The sequence below is a fragment of the Crocodylus siamensis genome, chromosome 5 (genome assembly GCF_052110815.1).
Source record: "Crocodylus siamensis isolate JL-2025a chromosome 5, ASM5211081v1, whole genome shotgun sequence".
Taxonomy (NCBI): domain Eukaryota; kingdom Metazoa; phylum Chordata; order Crocodylia; family Crocodylidae; genus Crocodylus; species Crocodylus siamensis.
Genome location: NC_143399.1, coordinates 16,366,786 through 16,389,522, shown reverse-complemented (window position 1 = coordinate 16,389,522; position 22,737 = coordinate 16,366,786). Strand labels below are relative to the sequence as shown.

The window sequence follows — 22,737 nt, the reverse complement described above, 5'->3', positions numbered from 1 at the left end:
CAAAATAAAACAGGGATTAAAATTAGCAGCGGGGGTGTTTCAGAGCCAAGACATTACTTTGCTACTACTTTTTAGAGGCAATCAAATAGGTGTTCTACCTAAAAATGCATCGTAGCAGCAGCTCACACTTTACATTTTTATTTGCATAGGAGTAGCATCCGAGAGATCTAGACCAGGATCTCATTGTGCAAGGCACTATACAAATACAACACACAAAAAGACAATTCCTGCCCCAAAGGGTAGATCTACACCCTGCAGGACGTACCCAGGTCTAAGTCCTTCAATATAGGAAGATGTACCTTGAAGAGGTTCTGGCATGAAGCTGCTCAAAACTAGTTGTTATGTTGTGCAGAGGCTCACAGTACACAAAGCTGATCAGTTAACACTTGGATGATGAAGGGAGATGTTTGGCTCTGGGTGATCACTGAACACCTCCCTGCAAGAGATGTGCAGGCAGACTTCCTACACCCACCTGTGAATACCCATGCTGCAGAACTATGCATGTCCCTTTACTAGGTAGTTGTGTCCTTACTGGGACTGCAGCTAACTGAATTAGTGTTTATATTTCTAAGAAGTATACCCCAGGGGTCCTGGTTCCTTCCTAATTTGAGCACTCTAGAAACTGGTTCACAATCTGTTGTGGGAGAACTTGTCCTTCTTTCCTCGGGCCATATGTCAATGTGGTCTTAGCCCCCTAACTTGTCTAACTGTGTATGCCTACACATTCATCCATTCACTTTAGGTAACGCACATTAAATTTAGTACCTCCACTGTGACTTACTAGAAAAAGGCGTATTAGGCTATGTTAATGTACATTAACTGAAGAGCACTTTTTGTGATGCTTGAATGAACATTAAAATAGGCTAATACACATTAAAGCACAAGTGTAGACATGCCCACTGAGACACATACTGTACTGCACATTTCTTGTCCCGATCTATTCCAGCCTGTGTCAAAACATGGATCCAACACACGAGGGAATCTGTTTCTAACTACAGACGCACTGTTACTGCAGCATGATACGGAGAGTTATAGTGGAGGGCACTGCAATTTTTTAACTCGGGAAGGTTACAGAGAGGAGTTCATTCATGCTGGGTGCTGTAGAGGTTACTACAGTTACTACAGACTGCACATATGTAAGCTAACCATGCTTGTGTGAAGCAGCAGGCACAGATCAGTGGAACAGCATCTTCACTTTACTGGGACGGCCAACCAAAAATGTTAGGCCTTCTGCATGAGGAAACTAACTCTAGTGGAGCTGTGTGAGCAAACTACCCGTCCTGCAGGGCCAACCCACACAAAGGAGGGAGGCTGCACCAGTCCAAATGTGAGCAGCTATTGCTACATGGACATCAGCTGGCTACTTGAGATTCCTGCAGATCAACTAACCTGTATGGCGTAGGCAAGACAACTGTCAGAGCTGTGGTCATGGAGTTTCTGAGGTGATTAATACTGCTTATCACCATGAGCTTCCCAAACTGCTGTGCAGCCACTGATGGCACTTGTGTGCCTTCCATCTACCTACCACACAATGAACATGAATACATCAACCACAAATTATATTTGTTATCGTAGTTATGCAGGCCTTGGTTGACCATAATAACGGGTCTACAAGTAATGGCCTGGCAAGGTGCATGATACCAAAACACCAAGATCTCACGCTGACCTATGCGGACAAGCAAGAGCATGACTTTCCCTAGATGGCTGTCAATGGGATATCTGTGCCCCTATATAAGGGAACCCTGTTTATCATCTACCACCACAGCTTATGAAACCATCCCATGATATTCCTTTTCCTCTGGCAGAGGAAGGTTTCATTTCACACTCTGCAGCTGTGCATGTGATAGGTTGAAAGAAAAATGGCTCTTCCTACAGAAGTGTTTGTCAGATATCTTACTGTGGTGCTGTCCTACACATCTGCAAAAGCAAGGGTGAAAATGTTTGCCCACCGTGAGCTTAGGACACTGATGGTTTACAGGCAAAATATAGGAAACGTGAAATTGCACCTGTTGCAACTAAGAAGGCTCCAAAAGGCTATGGGGAAAAAAAGGTGCCTTGTACACCTATATCATGCTTATATCATGAGATGTCCATAAGGAAATGCAATGCTGAGTGCTCTTGTAGTATATGTAGCTTGCTGGCGCTCTCTCTCTCGTGTGCGTGTGATATTTTATCAAACCCTTTGAGTTCAGCTTTCTGACTTCTTTTTTTTCCAAAGTGTTCATGATCTGTCACATCATTGCTAACGTATTAAAACCAAGCATTAAAATAAACAGTCTTTCAGAAACCACTGCAACCATCCAAACGTTAGAGTTAAAACAAATAGTGCAAACGCAAGCCATACCGTGCCATTACATCTCATAATTGCACGGGAGCAAACTAAGATGGTCAGAAGTGAACATCTTCTCCCCATCGCTGGTGTACAGGGTTATAGTGAATGGGAGGGAGTAGTATATAGACCATCCAATCCCTGAACTACTGAAAGAATGCAGGATGTGCTGGTTTAGGGAAATCAGCAGGCATTGATCTTGGTCCAGGGGTCATTAGGGTAGGTAAGTAGCTACCTGAAGAGTACCTTTAGCAATGCTCATTCTTGCTCTGACTGAGCCTCAAAGCAGGAAAAACCACTTTGACTTCTCCCTTGCTCTTTTCCTCTCTGGTATGCCAGGTGTTCCTAAGGTTGCTATGACTTTCAAACTGCAGGTCATTTCTGAGTCATTATTTTCTCCATGTTCATTTTAGGTCCTCTGACTCAGACAGTGTTTTTTGGGTGACTGCCTCATGTAAGAGCAACTGGGGAGCAAGAGTCCTGCCAAGACAATGGAAGAATGTATTATTTTTTTACCAGCTTGGTAGGCCTCTCTCCTGCCTTCAGACATTGACTTCCTCAGAAATGGCACTATCCAGATTGGTAGTATACACACTAGCTATTATGAGTTAACTATTTTTTAAAAATTGTATCTATGTACATACGTACATACATTTCTGAGAGGAGGGAGTTCAGGAAATCAAACACAGAGTCAGTTGACAGTACGAGCAGTCTTCAACTTATGTTTCGAGTTACAACATTTCGAATTTGCAACATTTATAAATTGACGCCCGTTTCAACTTTCTGACATCAGTTTCGACTTTACAACGCTTGATCCGACTCCAACCCATGCCAGTGAACAAGTTTGCTGCGTCACCCATCTCCCTGGAGAACATCTGTCCAAACTTCCTTGGACACTTTCTTTAAGAAAACAGACAAGACTCCAGAAAAACCTGCAGCCAAAACTCCTGAGAAGACTCCAGCCAAGATCCCTTCAAAACGTCCAGCTAAGAGTCCTTCAAAGAAGTCCTTCCAAATCAGTGATTGCTATTTACAATATAAATACAGTAATGTAGCTATATTACTCATTTATATTTGACTGAGTACATAATTCTGGGTTATTTTGGGTGAAAACAGGGTACTGGGCCTTGGTTCAGGAACGAATCCCTCATTTATAACATTGTTTCCTATGGGAAAATCGTTTCAGAGTTACAACGTTTCAGCTTAAGACATGGTTTTCAGGAACCAATTGTGTTTTAAGTCTGAGGACTGCCTGTATTGGCTTTAATATTATTTCAGGCTGGGAAGGATGTTAATCAGACATGGAAGATGGAACAGCTTCTCTAAGTCTAGCAGTAAAATTTCATGCATCTGTCCATGCAAAGGAGATCCTTTATTGGTTGCTGACTACACAGCATGTCAAAGACTAGTCAGAAGAAAGGAAGGCCAGAGGACTACCCTGGCTTAGGCACCTCCTGAAGATAGGCACCTCCTCATTACCAATAAACACCCTGCACTGGCCCATGCAACTGATGCTTCAATCTGTACCTCTAGATGGGCACACAAACAAGGTCTGGTTCAAAGCACAAATAAACTACCACAGAGAGTCTCGGGGTTTGGGCTAGACACAAGATAAAAGCCGGGGGTAAGCCTGCATACCCAGAAAGCATACTATCTAAGTAAAGAAGACATGGTTAGCTTGGCGAGAGGCAGCAACAGATTTCATTAGTTTTGCAGATGATCTAAAAACAGCACAAAACTGCTCTCCTCTTTGAAATACTGCTGCTGCATCCTCCTATTCTAGTTGCTAATTTTCTCTTGAAGGGGAACCAGCCTTTAGCCTGAATGCTTCCCCTTGATGCTATGACTGGGGAACACAACAGATTCACTAAGTCTTACTCTTTAAATAAGTATCAAGAATTATGTACTCACTTGATAAATCCCCTTCTACCAGGATATAACATTTAGTTAGTCCTTGCTACTTTTCCCAAAAGATGTCCCTTCAACTCTATACCCTCAAAAGAAATTAAGGTGCCTATAATGCTGTAGTATAAACAGAATGTTGTTTTTAATTGACATTTTTAGAGACCTATATTCTTGGATATATATGGAAAAGCTATATTTGGAAATTTGAGGTTATGGTTACTGGAATATATTTTCGATACTTGTAGTTAGCGAGTAACCAAGTAAATATGTATGAGAAAAAACTCTGCCAAAATTAGTATCATGTTCCAGAAAAATGGTAGGGCAGCATTTGTCGCGACTATTTAAAACACATTAAACTCTGAAGACTTTTTTTTCCAGAGAAACCAGCCACAAGTAATCCACATTGAACTATTCTTTATCATCTACATAACATTTACATTCAGGATAGTTTAATTCAAAGCATATTATACTATAGTAGTTTTGCCATCTGTAGATCTTCAATTAACAATTGAAACTCAACTGAATTCTTTTTCTGAAGCCCTGCTGTCCCACCCGTTCCAGTAGTGAGCAGTGTAGCGAGCTCAACACAGTTTCCACAGTGGTGCAGAGGCTGATTGTCAGCTGACCGTTTCTAAAAATCCCATATTGTTAATAAATAAAAATATGAAGTGGAATAGTCATTAATATCATATGATTAAAATCACTTCTGGACCCGTCTTTCATGGCAACTAATGACTAACTAACTAGGTTAAGAGCCAGAGGCCAAAAGATACTCACAAGAGAACAGGATGTAATATCAGTCTCCTAGGTCACCAAGTCCAACCCCCTGCTATTGCTGGCAAGGGACAACATATAACCCTCTTTATAATCTTAGCCACTGGCCATCTGACAAAACACTCTTTGTTGTTATTGTTTAATTGTAAATTTAGAAAGAAGATGGTAATTTGTAGGTCTCTCAACTACATCAGATTGAAGAAGCAGCCAGCAACTATGCATATTTTTTCCCTTAAACCCCTGGTGAATGCAGCCATGGAGGAGATGCAGTATTCGTCATGCAGTACTCAAATTTAGCACTTCAAACAAATATTTACACAAAATAAATAAGGAAGGAAGCCATAAAAAGTGGCTTTTTCCCTATTTGATTTTAATAATAATGTTGCAGACATACAAAAAGCAGCAGCAATTTGAAACGTTGTTCCCAATATATACTCACTTTTTAAAAATAATAAATGCAAGGGGAAAATAAAATCCTGAACAAATTTTGTTTTCATGTAGCTATAGCAAAAAGAATGAAAATTTCCATTTACTTGCAAATTCACCCATTTTTATGGATACGGAACCAGAAGAATGGCAATCTCAAAAAAATGTTGAGACTGCCAGTCTCAAGGAACAATGGTATGACAGAGACTGAGTGAGAGTATTATCTATATTTAAATGAACAATTAATGTTACTCAGACCAGATACTGAAATGATGTAGGACCATGGATGGACAGTAGCAGTTTGCTAACTTCTAAGGGAACTGAACTCTTGCTACATGAAGGATCTATGCAGTTAAATAGGGGAGAGGGAAAATATTTTTTTTTTAAAATGATAAAACTTGTTTTGACACTGATAGCAATCAGAAGCAATTCCTCTGAAATCAATGCTACTACACTGGTGTTAAGTCCAATTAGAAACACCTCCTCAGCTTATTGAGCCAGCTTCAATTTAAATCTGGAAAGAGCAGAGGGCTACACAGCTGATTATAAGAAACTGAAATATAGCAGATACAATGCTTCTAATATAAAGAAGATTAATCAAGAATACCAAGACAGCTGATGAAGGGCCATAAATTAGCCATGGCTTGTTTTCAGCCACTTCTTGAAATGCATGCCCTCCTGGTTGGATGTAGTTCTTTTTGTAAAGAAAATAATGAAAGCCAGACTTTAGGTTTTAAGAAGTTTTACATTTATTTAAAATGGAAAAACAAAATTATTAATTAGAAAGTCATAGAGAATGAGTTTTAAAAACAATTAGAAATTGTTTTAAATCTGGAGATAAAAATTAAAAAGGCTGTTTCCTAAAAAATAAAAAACACAAATTACAGTAAAATCCCTGTTATCCAGCACAAGTGGGGAATGGGGGGCGGAAGCGGGGCAGGTATCTAAAAACGCAGGTTACCCGAGGCTGGCAGTGGCTGCACGCGGAGCAGCTACAGTGCAGGGTGGTGGGTGGCGACTGTGTATGAGTTTCCTCCCCTGCGTCAGGCCACCTGGAAATTTCAGTTACTCAAATGCTGTATAATAGGGATTTTACTACAGTATATTTGTTCATTTTTCTTTATTTCCTCAACTCTGGGAAATGTTTTTACAATTCTCTCTTAGATTTAAACAGGGTAGTTTATTTCCTAAATTACATAGAAAAGCCTATGTTAAACTGCAATTCTGAATTGTGTCCTCCATTTATATGTTTAGCTACTCAGTGGTAGTGAGACACATTTTTCCAACCCTTCCAGTTAAGAATTTTAATATTCATTTTTCACTTTCAACCTTACTTCCTGTGTAACGTTACCTTTTAAAGAAAAATCAAAGCTACCTATAAGTAACGCACAGCAATTACGTGCATCGGGCTACAAAATACATTCTAATTTTAATCTGCCAGACCAAAAACTTCAGCATTTATGGTTTAAAAACAGAAGCATAACCCATTGGCTTACAATTTGACAAACAGACAGTCAAGTGTTTATTTCTGTGTTCCTGTCTGAACCAGAGAGTATAATTTTCTCTGTAAATTTTGTGTGGTTCAACTCCACCAGCCCAGATTGAGGGAATAATTCCCACATCCCACCTGTCAGTCATAGGGGGAAAAATTAATTAAAAAGCATTAAATGACTATTATCAGAAAAATCACACATTCTTTGGCCAAAAGAAATTCTCAAGGAAACTATCTAATCCATAGCTGCATCAGTGCATATGGGACAAAAGATCTCTTCCAACAGGGCAGTTTCAACCTATTCGGCCTGGTTTTCTTGCATTTCTTTAACTGGAATAAGCCTGGAAACACAACTTTCAAACTACTGTTCAAATACAAAGTTTTAAAGTAATATAAAACCAAAAAAGGAATAGTTCATCCTCCATCTGTGCACAGGGGTTGGGATTAGATGATCCTTGAAGTCCCTTCCAACCCTCTAACATTTCATCTACAAAACGCTGGTTTGGCACCTAGGCTAACTACAGACACTCAAAAAGCCTGAGACTGAATCAATTCAGTCTTTGCAAGTTTGTCTAAACTGTGTAGAGTGAACTGATAAGCAAGCGAACAGACATTCACTTCTGATGCCGGAAATGCAGCTACATGCCTACAGTGGCCCAGACCAGAAACCGGGGGGCGCAAGAGCACACCTCTCTGCATGGAGGGAGCAGACAGCTTGGGTCAAGGCTAGCTCACCAACCCTGCAAAGGAGTGTGTATGAGGGAGGTCCAAAGCATTTTGGGATACTGGAGGATTGTTGACTTAAATAGAACCTGGAGGGGACAGAAGTTCAATAAACCAATTTAACCTAAATCAGTTAAGTCTGATACTACATCCACCCAGGTTCATCTCAAACCGGTTTCAGCCATTTTGAAATTAGTTTGTACACACTGAACTTCTGTTGTATTATAGGTTTGAACCGGTTTCCAATCATTTATACTGGCTTATGTGTAATTTCTATCCCTAGCCCTATTAAGATTAATGGATTGAATTCTGCGGGGGTTCGAAGGAACTCAGATTCTTTGGACACATGACAAAAGGCTTAAGGAATTCACAATAACTGTATATGATTCACTGAGCTCAGGTGGCCTTTCCCCACTTTGTTCTGCAATTCTTGAAAAGGAGGAAAAAATGATCAGAAGTTTGAATGATTCTTTTTCCTGCAGGTGGTACTGAGCTCTCAAAAAAAAAAAATCAACAGACAACATCCTTGTGTATCTGGGTAAAGACAAGTCACAAGGACAATCTACTGGCTCAGTATCCTTGAGGAAAAGAAGTAAATTTTCTGAAGCAATGAAAGCTGTTCACTTAACTAAGGTAAGAGCATGCGCACAAGGCAATTGCTGCAGAGCAGTTAGCCTGTGGTAAAGCCCCACCTCCTTTTTACTACACAATATGCCTTTTATTGCATCTAGCCATAAATCTAGTTGTCAGAAGAGAGAAACCAGACTAAGGAGTCTCACAGAGACTAAGTTACAAATACAATATCAAGCCTAAATTCTAGTATGGAAGACTAGTACTTCAATTTGAACGGAGTTGGCTCGAACAAAACTGAACACATTACCCCCTTTGAAAGTTACTTTGTGCTCTCAACCCATAAAGAGCTTGCACCTGTAACTGTGTTCAAAACTAAGCCTTTTCCAGACCATTCTGAAAATTATTATTTTCACCACTGTTAGCGAATCATTCCTCTGTCACTCTTGTGAAACAGTGGTATTAGCATCCTCATTTTTCAGATCGGGAAAAATGAAGACTGATTGTGGACAAGTGAAAGAAAATCTGTAGCAGAACTAAGGACTGAAACCAGATCTCCTGATTACCAGTCCAGGATGTCAGGCCTGTGCTATTTCCGATAAATTACCTGCTTCCTCTTTCACCAATAGAAAGTCTTATCCCATATGCTATATTACAAAGCAAGATAGCTTTTGTGCTGGTCTGAAGCAGTCCTGGATGATGTGTGACAGTAGCCCTCAATCTCATTCTCCATACTGGTCTTCCCACCAGCCAAATGGAAATTGAACACCATCACATCTCCATTTACATCCAGCCCACTGTATCTGGGCTGATAAGGTGTTTTGCTCCAGAGAAGAAAGTGCAAGCCCTGCTCTGAACTTGTGTCAAAAGTTGCCCTGAGTTGATCAAGATGTAAGATGTAGGTACTTAACCATTTGCATTGGGAAATCAAAGGCAGCTGGATGTGAAACTGGCCACATCATTCCCATATATGCCACAAGCTACTGAAATTAGTGTGTCTCAAACTTACTAGCCCAGATGAATGTTAAATGTGGAGGACCTCTGACTTCATATATCCGGGTGAAGGAATGATGAAATTCTACAACTGAGTTCTCCTACACTCCCACATTTCAGTACAACAGATTGGTGGCTCTCAATCTTCCCAGACTCAAGGCACCCCTTTTCTGGCTCAAGGCACCCTTCAGAAAATGCCAACTCTTAGTTTTCACTCATTTTTGAGTGCAGAAAAGTAATACAGCGATGTTTCTCTTGCAAAGAACTCAGAAAGACCACAACAGGTCAAAATGCTTTTAAAACATTTGAATTCCTATTTGAAATCTCTGGGTTAATTTTGTGAACCATGTGCCCATCTCCCATGGCACCCTTGAAAGGACCTCAGGGCACCCCAAGGTGCTATGCCACATTGTTTGAAAGCCACTGCAATAAATGCTTTTGTGAAAGCTGTGACTGAGTGGGTAGAGAAACCTCAGCTACAGAGCACCTTCAAGATAACATAGCAGGGGTGGGCCGTAGGCTATATTCAGCTGACCAGTTGATCCTATGCGGCCCGTCAGCCCCTGGGAGCCTGAGGAGGGAGGGCAATGCTCTGTACTACTCTGCTCTGCCACAGCTGGGGCCAGGCCAGGACGTGCAGACTCCTCTGCAATCCCCCTACCCTACATGGCTTCCTACTGGCTCTGCATAATCCTAGCACTGCAGTCACTGGCAGCCAAGCCCACACAGAGATGGGGTATGATGCAGCATGCTAAGCAGCTATCCTGTCCACCATGATGAGCTGCTGCCACTGCAGTGCCAACAGTCCGTGCTGGCTGCAGGGGGTTTGACTTGGGACAGCCACCGATTTTCCTGGTGTGGTGCAGCAGTGGCTCAATGCAGCAAGTGGGGAGGTAGGATGCCTACTCAGCATGCTGCATTGCACCCCACCCTGCGCAGGCCCAGCTGCCAGTGGCCACGGTGCCAGGACTGCACAGCTACAGTGCCAACAGGAATCCCGGCATCGGGGGAAGGGAATGGATGAGGGGAGCAGAGGTGTCTGTGCACTGCATGTCCTGGTCCAGCCCCAGCTGCAGCAGACTGTAGCATAGGTGACTGGTAGGGGATGCACAGGGGTGCACACACTCCCCCAACAGCCAACACTGATGCATATCAAACTGTCTGCTTTCTCTCTTGCCTCTCCCTAGAGCTAGTGGTTTAAAGCCCAGACTCACTTCATCCAAAGACCCCCAATTATTGATATTTCAGCAATGCAGCAATGCCTACTACACCAACCCAACATCTCCCCAATGTTGTTCCATATAATGTCAGAGAGAAAAAAAATGGGTCAGTAGGAAACACTTCAAATGTTTCACTTAATAGAGGTAGAGGAAAGAGCTAAACAGAAGGTAAATGAGCCTAGAAAGCACCTTTTGACATTTCTGTATAACTGTCTACTGTATAACATGTCTACTGTCATGTTCTCAAACCAGATTATAATCTACCAATCCCTGATCAGTTCCAAGGATACAGAAACAGGGAACCAATTGTTCAAAAGAGTCATGCTTATCTATTTAAACAGAATTCGTATTGAGGTCGTGTCAAGATTTCTCCCTATCCAAGCAAAGCTTTAAAATGAACAAAGGTTGGAACACATTCTCTTCCAGATGGTACTTGGAAGATATATTAGTTTCCATAGTTCCAGTTTAACCCTATAAAAATATGCATTACCATTGGCTGTATGGCAGAACAGTCATTTCTTAACTCCATCTGAAAAAAAGATGGTGAGAACATGGACAACATCATATCAATCTAGACATAAAACAAGTACAGCAAAATTAAGCAAAAGGAAGTCAGTGTTATTCTAAAACCATGAGACAAAGGCCAGCTTCTATTTTGTCCACAGCAAATTCAAAGGATAAAGCCAGATGCTATGACAAATCTATTGTCACCATAAAAGCTCTTTAGATTTTGAATTTGGAGAAATTTTAGGGAACAGGATTGTCAGGTTTTTTAATCCTCAGTAATGTTCCAGAAAGGTGAAGGAAAAGAAATGCAGGAACCCTACCAAAACAAAAGAGAAAGAGCATCTGCTAAAGATTTTCAGTCTCTACAAACTTCTCTAGAACTTCCAGATGCGTCTGTTTTAAAACCCTTTCCTCTGGCCTAAAACTCATTCGTGATTGCTACTCAGCCAGCTAGCAATTCCTATTGTGTGTCATATGTATGTGGGAAGATGGGAAGAGAGGGAAAAAAAATCCAAACAAAACAAATGCATGCATATGCGCATCCATGAGTATGTGCGTGCACACACACACATAAGCCTGGTTCCTCTCTAAAAGTAACTATGACTTGCAGTAGACTGGTTACAGCTCTAAAATGTCATGGTCAAAGAAAGAAAGGAGCCCCACTGAAAATAAGGAGGGTTACGGGCTACTTCTGCTTCACATCTATGGAAGTCGTAAAGCTCACCAGCATGAGCTGGTGCTAGCAATTTAAGCTGTAAAAAAAAAATATACATATTTTTGCAAATATGCTCTTCTGGCACATCTGAAAAATGACTTACTTAAACAGTGTATCGTACTGTGTGTTGCCACTGCTGACTTGCACCACTCATAATCAATGTTCCAAAAACAAATCAACTTAAACTTCTTCAAAACAATATGTATAATGTAGTGCCTGTAACTGTAGTCTGTGTCATGAGAGAGGACTTTAATTATTAACTCCTCAGACTAAGGGTCCTGAGAAGCAGAACACAGCAGAGGTGGCAGGGATGAGGGGGGAGAGAGGGAGTTCCCACTACTGAAACATTTTTTCCTAACCAGTAACAGATCTCTCTGCTTTAACTCAAGTAACTCACAACAGGACAGTAAAGGGCAGATCTGGTCAAAAATTTTCCATCAAAACTGTGACAGAAAATCGCTTTTGCAGTTTAACTTTCTTAATAAAAATGATCCACTCTCCTTGGAAAAGTTAATTTTTCATTTAAAAAAATCCAGGCTATCCTGGGCAGAAAGAAGGGGGATCTCACTCATGCTCCTAAACAAATCAGTGTTTTTCAACACTCTGTTGAAAAGCTCCCAGCCAGGTCTAGTTAAGAGCCCCAAAGCAGTGTTAAAGTGCTTTCTGGACCACGCATGCTTTTCATGTTTTGGGAGCTTATGGTTGTAGAAAGCATTTATCCTCTCCCCCAAAAAGAAAATGAGCAAACTCTTTTAGGACAGATGTTAAAGTTTTAATTAAAGCTTTATTTATGATTCTCTCATGCACACAATTGTAAAAGGTATTTCTTGCTAAAGACGCTGATAAGATCTGGTATCACCTTACTTTTATAGATTCAGTTTTTAAGCTTTGTTTGTGACTTTAGTAGTATCATAAATTTTCAGTTAGTACCACCACAGAAGAGTCCTATGACAATCAATAATGAGGAAGTTATAGTTACTAAGAGTCTTATGTTATGAGGTTTCCACACTGCATAATAAACTTTGCTTTTAGTAAGGAAAGAACGATGCAATCCATCAGAACAACAGAACTGCCATTTAGTCACCATCTTATAAGGAAGAACTGATAAGACATTAAACGAAATTTGATACAAAGATATTTTTATTGTATTGTTTATTATGCTTCCTATGAGAGAGAGACTTAAAGAAAGACTTCAGAAAGACTTAAAACAAGACTTTTTAAAAAAATTTAAAGACACACCAGATGTATTTACATGGGACTGGATCCTATGTTAGCAGAAGGCAATGGCAAAGTTCCCATTAACTTTCATGGTACTGAATCAGGGACATAACCCTTAAATGGCACACTCTCCTCACTATAATGCTTCTCTTCATGCATCACTTCAAGTACAAAATGAAAGACAGATGCATGTTTCAGTTACTGTTTGTTTCACTTAGATTATGAAACAAACTGAAACAGCCCTATATGATGGCTGTAAAGAGGGGACTTAAATTATGGGGGAATCCCATTAAGATAAGGAAAAATACACACTTTTGTGAAAACGTAATGCATTTATTCATGTACAAATACAGACACATTCTACAATTAAAGTTATTTCTTTACATAGAACACTTGCACTTGATAAGTTCAGAGTATTTAAAAATATCCTGTTTGAAACTTTTTTCCCCAAATGCACTGATGATACAATTGGCCTTCCTTGCCAGTTCTAAACATTATAAATTGTGCTTTTTTAATTGATATGCAAAATGTAAATGTTAATTTCTTTCCTACCAATGCCAAGTCAGGCTGATGGAACCACTGCCATTTCCTTGTTGTACTGCAGAGAACATTAGGTTCTTGCCAGTCCTCCTCTACTGAATTAAGCTAAGAAAAAAGTTGGCTAACACACAACTGTATTTACTTGGTGCACTTCCTTAACATATGTCTTATCAGCCCTGCCACAGCCAAGAGATTCCAAATTGCTTTATGACATACTTGGATTTCCTCCCGTTAATAAATTCCTCCTTTCCCCCTCCCATGACTGGCAGGGTTCTTCAACACAGCAGTAAAGTGGGACAGCTAATTATCTACCAATCCACCTTGCTGCACCACATTTGGCAACTTTTATCTGCACAGGACAGCTGCATTCTCTGTGTTTGAAGTGAAATGTCAGTCTCCACTAATGCAACAAGACTTACATCACTAATGATGTCTCCACACTTTGAAGAAACAACTCAAAGCCTAATTAAAAATTCAGATTCATTCTCCCAAGATTGACAATTTCAACTGCCCTTCCACCAGGACCTCGCTATATCTTTTTGAAATGTTTCATGCAAAAACGAAAAAAAACAAGTGGGATGAAAAACTGCTGCAGTCTTAGGCTTTCACAGAGCCTGTAAAAAGATTGTTATGGCTGGATCCAAACCAAGACATAATCATGTAAAACAGATGAGATTTTACTCCACTGGTTTCTACTCATAATTACTATTATAATGTAGACTTCAACATTAAATAAAACAGCTCATAAACCATTTATCTGCCTCCTTGTTTTAATGTTTATTTTGTTTTGTTGCCGTTTCTCAAACTGCAAGCAACCTGAAACCAAAAGAACAGATGCATATGTACCTATTCTGTTATTAAGTGGTAAATTGCATACAAAACTTGAAGTCCTAAATGATACATTTACACACTTTGCAAATAACAGGTCCCACTTTAAGAACAGATAGATCTCTCATTTATAGCTTCTCCTGTTGTGCTCGTTACTTTTTTTGATTTGAGAACTTCATGAACTTCCAGTTTCGTCCTGAAAACATTTTGATCCCTATTTCAGAAAGGGAAAACTGTGGCACAGATTGCCTGAGTGACATGCTGGAAAAGTTTGTGGACGGGCGAGAAACAGAACCTGTCTCAGCCAAGTGCTTATTTCAATACAAGCAAGTCCGTTCTTTGGATACTTAACTCCTTCTGCGAAGACTAATGGGCAAGGATTACCAATTATGATTACACCTCGCTGAAAATAAAGAAGCATCAGAATCCCAACAATGGCTGTCATTTCATCCTCCCACACAAACTGACCAGGCAGTGATAGCATTACCACATCTGTGAGTCCTTCTGGTATATCTCACATCCTGCTTTCACTGAAACATGTGAGGCCAAACACACCGCTAGTAGAACAAGTGTGCAGATCAAGATGGAGGCGCCTGCATGCCAGAAATTTATTGATGGAGTCCATCTGAGCAAGTATTAATATTTAAAACAAAGAGACCGTTGATGCTTCCTTAGCCTGATGAAGGGTTTTCCAACCCAAAAGCTTGTTAAGAAATTTTTGCCAACTATTTAACTTGATCTAATAAGAGATATCAGGTTCACCCAAAGAACTTTGTCTGCCTGTGTCCTTAGACCAACATAGCTACAACCTATCCCCCAAGAAACAGTGTTGTAATTCAGCTCATAAAAGTTTTTTTTTAAACATCAGAATCATAGATAATTAGGGTTGGAAGGGACCTCAGGAGGTCATTTGGTTCAACCCCCTGCTCAAAGTAGGCCCAGCCCCAACTAGATCATCCCAGCCAAATCTTTATCTAGCCAGGTCTTAAAAATCTCCAATGATGGAGATTCTTCAACCCCTCTGGCTAGCCTGTTTCAGTGCTTTACTACCCCTAGTGAGTGAATTTTTCCAAATATCTAAACTTCTCTTGCTGCAATTTGAGAACATCGTTCCTTGTTCTGTCACCTGCCATCACTGAAAGCGTAACTCAAAATTATTTTGGCAGGAGGAACACTTAATGAGTTTCGGTGTCCACTTGAGGGCCACACTGCTCTCTCTGCCCCCGCTCGCCATCCTCACCCTACCCAAAGCTGCAGCACACTCCAAACCCCACCCTGCCTAGAGCTGCAGCACATCCTGATCCTCACCGTGATCAAAACCTGCCGGCCACGTCCACAGCTTATGCTAGCACCTGCTAAGCTTCCCGTGGATGCTGGCATCAGTTGTGGACACAGCTAACAGGTTCAGGGTAGGGATGCGGAGCATTCCCTCCCCACCCCACCTGGAACCCGCCAGCCGCATCTGCTCTTATGCCAGCTCCCACCTGGTATGACAGCAGCCCCAGACAGGCGCTGGCATCAGCTGTGGACACAGCCAGCGGGTTCCAGCTGGGAACTGGGGTATCCACCTGGGTCTACAGCCCTACCTTCCAACATCTCTACTACTCCCCCCCAGCTTGGTAGTAGTCATGAGTCATTCTGGGTATAAGGAAATCATTTTTCTCCAGACTCACAAAATTGTGGATGACAGAGGAAAGAGAAAGGGAGGACTGTGCTGCTTTGGCAGACTAAACACGAAAGCTCAAGACAAATCCATCATCAAAATTTTCAAAACCCTTTGAATCTATGACTTTTTTCTGTTCCTACTTGGTTATGAAATTATACACATTCCTTGGATTACAAAGTCCTTGCACAGAACTTTTCCTTGTTCATTAATCCTCTCAACACTTTTTAAACCTATGTATACACCTCCATTTATAGGTGGAGAGTCTGAGAGAGAACGCTTGCCAAATGCCACCAGAAAAGGCCTATGTGGTAGCCCCCCTCTCCCAGCACCACTGCAGCCCTGCTCAAGCATAGCCCCAGCCCAGCCCCCCAGCTGGGAAGAGCCCGGCACTGCCCCCAATCACAGCCTGCAGCAGATACCCACCCTCACCCTGATCCATGCCCCCCCATGGCTTACCCTGGGGGGGATGTAGCAATGGGAGCCACCCCCCAGGATGCGCCGCTCGCAGCTCCGTTCCATGCTCAGCCTCAGCCCCACTCCCTCCCTAACCGCAGGGGCCTTGATCTGCCCTCTCGACCCCCTTTCCTCTCCCAAGCCCTTCCCCTCAACAGACTTACCAGCTGGACGCTGCTCTGTACGCTGCCAGGTTGGTTGCACACGTGCTGCAGCTGCGCATGGACACAGCATTTAATTGGCAACATTATCAGTCACATCAGCCAAAAAGCCAATTACCAATAATGTCAATTTTCTTTTACTGGTGCCGATATGATATGGACCGATGTATCAGTGTACCTCTAGTAATTACCACACTAATTAAGCGAGTCTGCTTCAACACACTGCAATTACAGCATGTTGGAGCAGCCTCCAGCACTCATGTACAGTCACCCAAAGGGCTAGATTTTCTGAGGACATAGCTTCCACAAACCTATGGAGTTCAGCCAACAGATAATTTGGCTCAGAGTATTATCAAAGCCAAATAAGCATACTTGAAAAAGATGTACTTTTCCCTATGATCACTCTCAGTTACAGGCATCTTCGATGCCAAAAAGCAATTCATAAAAACTTTTCAACACTGCTGCCTGAAAACTTTGGGTATGTTACTCTTAATGGTGACAACCTTTAAGTTAAAGAGGCTTGATAGAAACCACTGTGTAAAGTACATTAAAAAAATAACACAACACTCCTTCTAGCCAATTAGACCCTATCTTCATTTGCTCATTCTGTGTATTGGAATTCATACGTACATAAATGGACTACAGGGAAGTTTAGTTTTACAACAGTATAGCACACCATCATAAAAACCCAAGCTTCTAGCCCTGCCCTTTGTTCAGACGCTACGAGGGCTGTCATACTCATGACAGCATACTCGGTCGTTCGGGAAAGCAAGGAGAGGACTGGGGAATGCAACACGTTGCTGCATAATCTCCTCCAGCCAGTTTGTGGGTAGCACTATAGGACTGGAGATGGTCTTGTATGGACTCATTGCACGCTCCATGTCAAATACAATACAGCTATATTAAAATTATATTCTTAGTCATGGGCCTATAAAAATAAATACATGAAAGATTATGGTCCTGTGTTTCAGAGCACATACATTTCTAATTTACGGTGTAGGAGCTACAATTAATAGGTACAATAGGTCAAGTTAAAGAGCTGCATGGACTGTATTTATTTAATTGCTTATGAAGGCATAGTAAACCATGGAATCATATGAAGTATTGAACCCATTCTTTTCTTAACATATAGTCTTTACAAATAACAAAGAAACACATAATGGAAGCACTTTTATTCATTTTATTTGAAATGAATAATACAAATTAAAATGTAGCATTTTACTGTTCTCTGATCTATTCAGCAAATGCTGTACCTTGCACAAGAAACCCCATAGCTATATAATCCTTACTCCAAAGTAGCCCTCACTGCATTATTATTTATGGTATACTATTTTATACGGTTAAAATTTAACCTCAAGTCAATCTGAAAGCAACATATACACAGCAACAATCATGTGTTAAAGCATAAGAATTAATAAAGATCAGATATTGCACTGTCGCACCCCATGTAAGCACCTGTAAATAAATGCCAAAATGTTGCAAGTAATGCTCTACCATCCTCCTGTTTGGCACAGCAACTGGTATTACTCTTACTAAGTGCATGCAGCTCAGTCTTTTCACCAATAAATATATAAACATAACGAAAATCCATTAAAAACAATAAGCCTTCCTACTGATTGATGCTCAGTAGACAGTTATCACAGCAGCAATACGGAGAAAAAAAAAATGATTACAGAAATTAGACATAGCTTTAAGAAGTTTTGTTAGCCCACTTAAAAATATTAGCTCACTGCTCCAATCAGAAACGATTTTATTTTCTGCCTTATGATTTATGTACCATAACCCTTTCATGGGCTTCTCAGGCTCTGTATTCTCCTGGTTTTCCTCTTTCTTTCTTAACATCTCTATTAGACGCTCTCATCTACCTTGCCTCCCTTATATTCTTGGAGGTCCCATCTTCAGTTTTCTTATTCTCTAACACCTGCCCCCCCGCCCGACTCAAACGCCCAAAATCAACCTCTCATCTTCTATCTACACATTTCCACCTGCTTTTCTGATGCTAAACCCTTTGGCATTTAAGGGATCTCTTACCACTCTGACCCCCAGTGACTGGAATGATTGTTTCCAAGGCCTCTCACCGCTACCTCCCGCCTCAGTGACTGTTAACACCACCTCCATCCTTCCTGTCACCAGGAGTAGCAACTAGATACCCAGACAGGTGCTGCTGACGCCCTGACACTTGCGTCTCCTTCTTTCACATTTCAGGTTCTTGACAAATACAGTGCTTGCCCCCTCTGTATAATCTCTTCAAACAAATTCCCACAACCTCCCTCTCCATCTCAACAGACCACATACACCTACTTATCTCCCTCCTGTCTTCTGCCATTTTTAAATGTCTCCACTGGTTTCACCTCTTTCCCTTTTTGTCTCTCTCTCCTACCGTCTCCCATCTCCTTCGCTCTGTCCAAGCACTAAGCCAAGCCACTCCCTTTGGCTTCCTTCACTGGGGTCTAATTTTGAGCTTTCTTTCAAGCTTCAAGGTACAGAAAAAGCTCTCGCTCTTCTTCCACAATCCTATTAAAGAGTACATATTCTTAGCTGTACTCTAGCTACAGTGAACCCGACTGCATCACTGTACTATCCTATTCCATATTTCACCCACCTTTGCCCACAGGCACCTCTTTCAGCCAACACTGCCCTAGGTACCATGCACGAACAGCACAGAGTAAACCACATGAAGTCTGCACTCATTGCATGGACTCCTTTTTAAGGTATTAGCTTACCAATTTTCAACTCTTTAAAATTTGCAGCGAATCAGATACTACTGATGTGTATCATAATATTTTTGTTCTACTGCAGAGGTCAACAAAGAAGCTTCTAAAATCATGGGAGGTTTGTTTTCACCAGCTTTAATCAAAAGCAGCTGTAACAATGTAATTGGAGGGGGAGGCTTCCCTTTAAATTGCTGGGTTTTAAAACAGCCAAAATATTGAGAACATGAAAAAAGGATTCATAATGGAAACTCTGAAAAGCCTTCATCTACTAGCTTTGCGATGCTAATAACTTCTGGCCTCAGACTATCCAAGTGATAATAAATGCCCTGTGTATTTTGCAGAGCCATTCACCCCCAACAAGATGTTTTCTGGAGCCAGGAACGAGGTGCAATTCTTATGGCAGTGTCCTGCTTCAGCTTATGGACAACGAAGTGCTGATGTGGAAAATAACTCAAAATAGGGTCTGTGGAAGCTCTCTTGAAAAAAGAAAAAAAGAGAGACAAACAAAGGGATGCTTTGAAGCTGACAGCATTGGTCGGAAATGTGTTTGTTTTTGGCCTCTTTTTATATGCTGAGGAAATAGGCACAGAAACATCTTTATACTACTTTAATTTTTACTAGAGAGAGGATCCAGCATTCACCCATCTACCACACGCACAACTTACAAGGGGAAAAGATCTGTGCTGCAGGACCCATAAATGGAAAAAGTGACTTTCTTGTTTTTCCCTTAGTTCAATATATCAATAACACACCTTATTAAGTGAAGCCATTTAAATACATGATAAGAGACAACATGGTATTTTTCCCCACACAAAGCACAGCCCTAGGAGGCCGGCCAACACAAGGATGTTTCAAAGGTGGGAGAATGAAGCCCGGCCATTTGGGCACGGACCCCTGCTGACTGCATGAAAGTGTCTCCTTCTCCATTGCGAGGCTTTTAAAACTGCATTTGTTTGTTGCTGACCATACCTTGGATCGTAAAGCCTTTGGGATCCGATTTCACTTTTTTTAGCTGGGGGGGGTAGGGTTAGGGTTGGGACTCGTAGCGGATACTTGCAACGTCCCCTGCAAGTGCAATCAAGGATGACAGAAATCACAGCCGCTGAGCTACCGCGAAGGCACGGCCACAAATAATGGCTTTCCTGCGCGGGGCAGGGGGTCGGACTCGATGACCTACCGAGGTCCCCCAACCCCCTGAGCCCTAGAGCAGGAGCCGGCGGGAGAGCAGGGAAGGAGGAGGACAGTCCCTTGACAGACCGCCCGCTTCCCCCTTGCCTTGCCCCACCATTGTTGCGCGCGGGAGCCCGTGGCGGCTCAGGACCAGCCCTAGGAAGGGCTGGATGCGACCCTGGAGCGCGCGGGCACGGCACCAGACCTCTACACACCGCCGGGTGCCGGTCAAGCAGCCCACCCACACCTCCCGGGGAAGGAAAGCAGGGGGTGCCCTGACAAGAAAAGTTGCGAGGCTCGGGAGAGCCGGGGCCGGGCCGAGACAGGTCCCCGCGCGCCGTACCTGCATGGTGACGACCCCCAGCTCCTCCGCCGCCAGCCGCCGCATCTGCGTGGCCACAACTTGCGCCTCGTCCAGGATGGAAAACTCCGCCTCGGCCGCGCTCAGCCGCCACAGCAGTGCCAGCCACACGAGCCACGGCGGCCCGCGCCCGCCCGCCCGCGCCATCGCTGCCCCGGCCCTGCAAACTTTCCCGGCCGCCTCCGACAGTCCCGCCGCGGCCCGGGCCTCCATGGGCGCAGCGCTCCGGCGGGCGGGCGGCAAACTGCGCCGGGAGGAGGAGGAGGAGGAGGAGCGGGGAGGAGGCGTCTGTGCACCGTGCTGCGTGCGGCCTCGGGGGCGGGGAAGGGGCGGCCCAGCCCCCCCTGCTGCCAGGGCGCCCTGGCCGCGGCCCCCGCGCACGCGCCGCCGCTTGCAAACTTTGTGGTGCCGGGGTCGGGCTCGGCTGGGCGGCGGGCGCGGAGCAGTTTGGGGGGGAACACAGACAACAAACTTTTCTGTTCCCGGGGGGAAGAGCCTGGGTGTGCCCCGGCTTCGGGATGCGGGGGGAGCTCGCTCCATGGCTCCTTCTGGTGCCTTCCTGACGGCCTTTCACAGGTGTTAACCACCCTCCTCCTCCCTTCTATTTCCTCCTCCTCCTTCTCCCGTCTCTGCTTTCTTCTCCTTCCTCATCCTTCTTCTTTTTTCCTCCTTTCTTCTTCTTCTCCTCCCTTTTCTTCTTCCTTCTTCTTCTGCCATGGCCTCAGGGCTGTACTTGGTGCCAGCCGGGTTGGTCCGAGACAAAAAGAAATGCAAAACTCTGGAGCTCTTGGTTCAGTGATGATACTTTTTGCTTGACCAACTAGGCAAGCACCAGGAAAAAGTATCTTTTTCTGCAGGTTGTACAACTGCAGCCTGACAAAGGGTTTTTAGACCCAAAAACTTGCTAAGAATTTTTTTTTCCAACTATTTAAGTTGGTCTGATCAAAGCTTCACCCAAAGAACCGTGTCTTTTTCCTGCAAACTTTTGGGCTCAAACGCCCTTCGGCAGGCTCCGGGGAAATGAAAGATGGTTAGAAGTCCCCCTAGGGCACAGAGGAGCTCTTGTTCGTCTGGTCCCTGCTCCTGGTCTGGAGGCTCCTCTTTCACCGCCCTGCAGATGTTTTTTTAACTCCTTCCAGAGAAGCTCTATTGGTTTTTGCTTCAGTCTTAAACCAAATAATCCGGCTCTGGGTCCTGAGCCTATTCGTAAAGCTTCCGGTTTATGTTTAACTGGGGAACGATAGGTGTGGTTTTATAGGAGATGATGCACGGTGCCTTCTGAAAATCATAGATCCACCCATGAATGCTCCTACTACTTCTGATCTTGGTCAAAAAGTCAGCCTAAAGAAGCCCTAACTTTGTGGCAGAAGCCTGGGACCCTAGGGCCAGAGTTTTACTCCAAGCTCCATCTCGCAGCACTTGCTCCATGGCCTTGAGCAAAGTATATTGTAGCTTAGTTATCTTTTCTGTAAAAGGGGAATAATACTTCCTACCTCAGAGGTAAGAATCTGTGAGGATAACTCGGGGGCAGGCAATTATTTTGGGTGGAGGACCACTTACTGAGTTTTGGCAAGCCATCAAGGGCTGCATGACAGGCAGCCAGGGGCAGAAAAATATTTAATTTTCTAAATTTTGGGGGGTCCTGTGGGCCAGATAGAATGGCATGGCGGGCCGCATCTGGCCCACGGGCCGTATTTTGCCCACCCTTGGGATAACTTATTGGTCTTTGTCGAGGTCAAGTCCAAACAGAAGGTGCTACTAAGGACTTCCTTATTACTCTCATTTACTATAAATGTTATAGGTTGGACCTGCTAAAATTTACCCTTTTCCAGATACAGGGGAGCAAGTTAATTTTTACTGTAGTTTCCATATGCAATACGGGGTCTGGGGTTATTCGTCTAGGAAAATAAGGCTTCTGGGCACATATTACAAGCAGCATCAGTACAACCCCCCCCAAATCTATAGTTGTGGC

At 42.9% G+C, this 22,737-nt stretch overlaps 1 protein-coding gene across 4 annotated transcripts in view; it reads right to left on the bottom strand.

Moving 5' to 3' along the window:
• CACHD1 (cache domain containing 1) overlaps window positions 1-21,066 on the bottom strand; it is a 176,989-nt gene extending 155,923 nt beyond the window's left edge. The window contains exon 1 of one of the 4 annotated variants that reach the window (XM_090046918.1): window positions 20,748-21,066. In XM_090046918.1, coding sequence (XP_089903044.1) covers window positions 20,748-20,978 — 231 coding nt within the window. In that variant the 5' untranslated portion in view covers window positions 20,979-21,066. The remainder of the gene's footprint in view (window positions 1-20,747) is intronic. The other 3 variants (XM_090046916.1, XM_090046917.1, XM_090046919.1) reach the window with 3 other exon arrangements.
• Window positions 21,067-22,737: the final 1,671 nt, after the last annotated feature.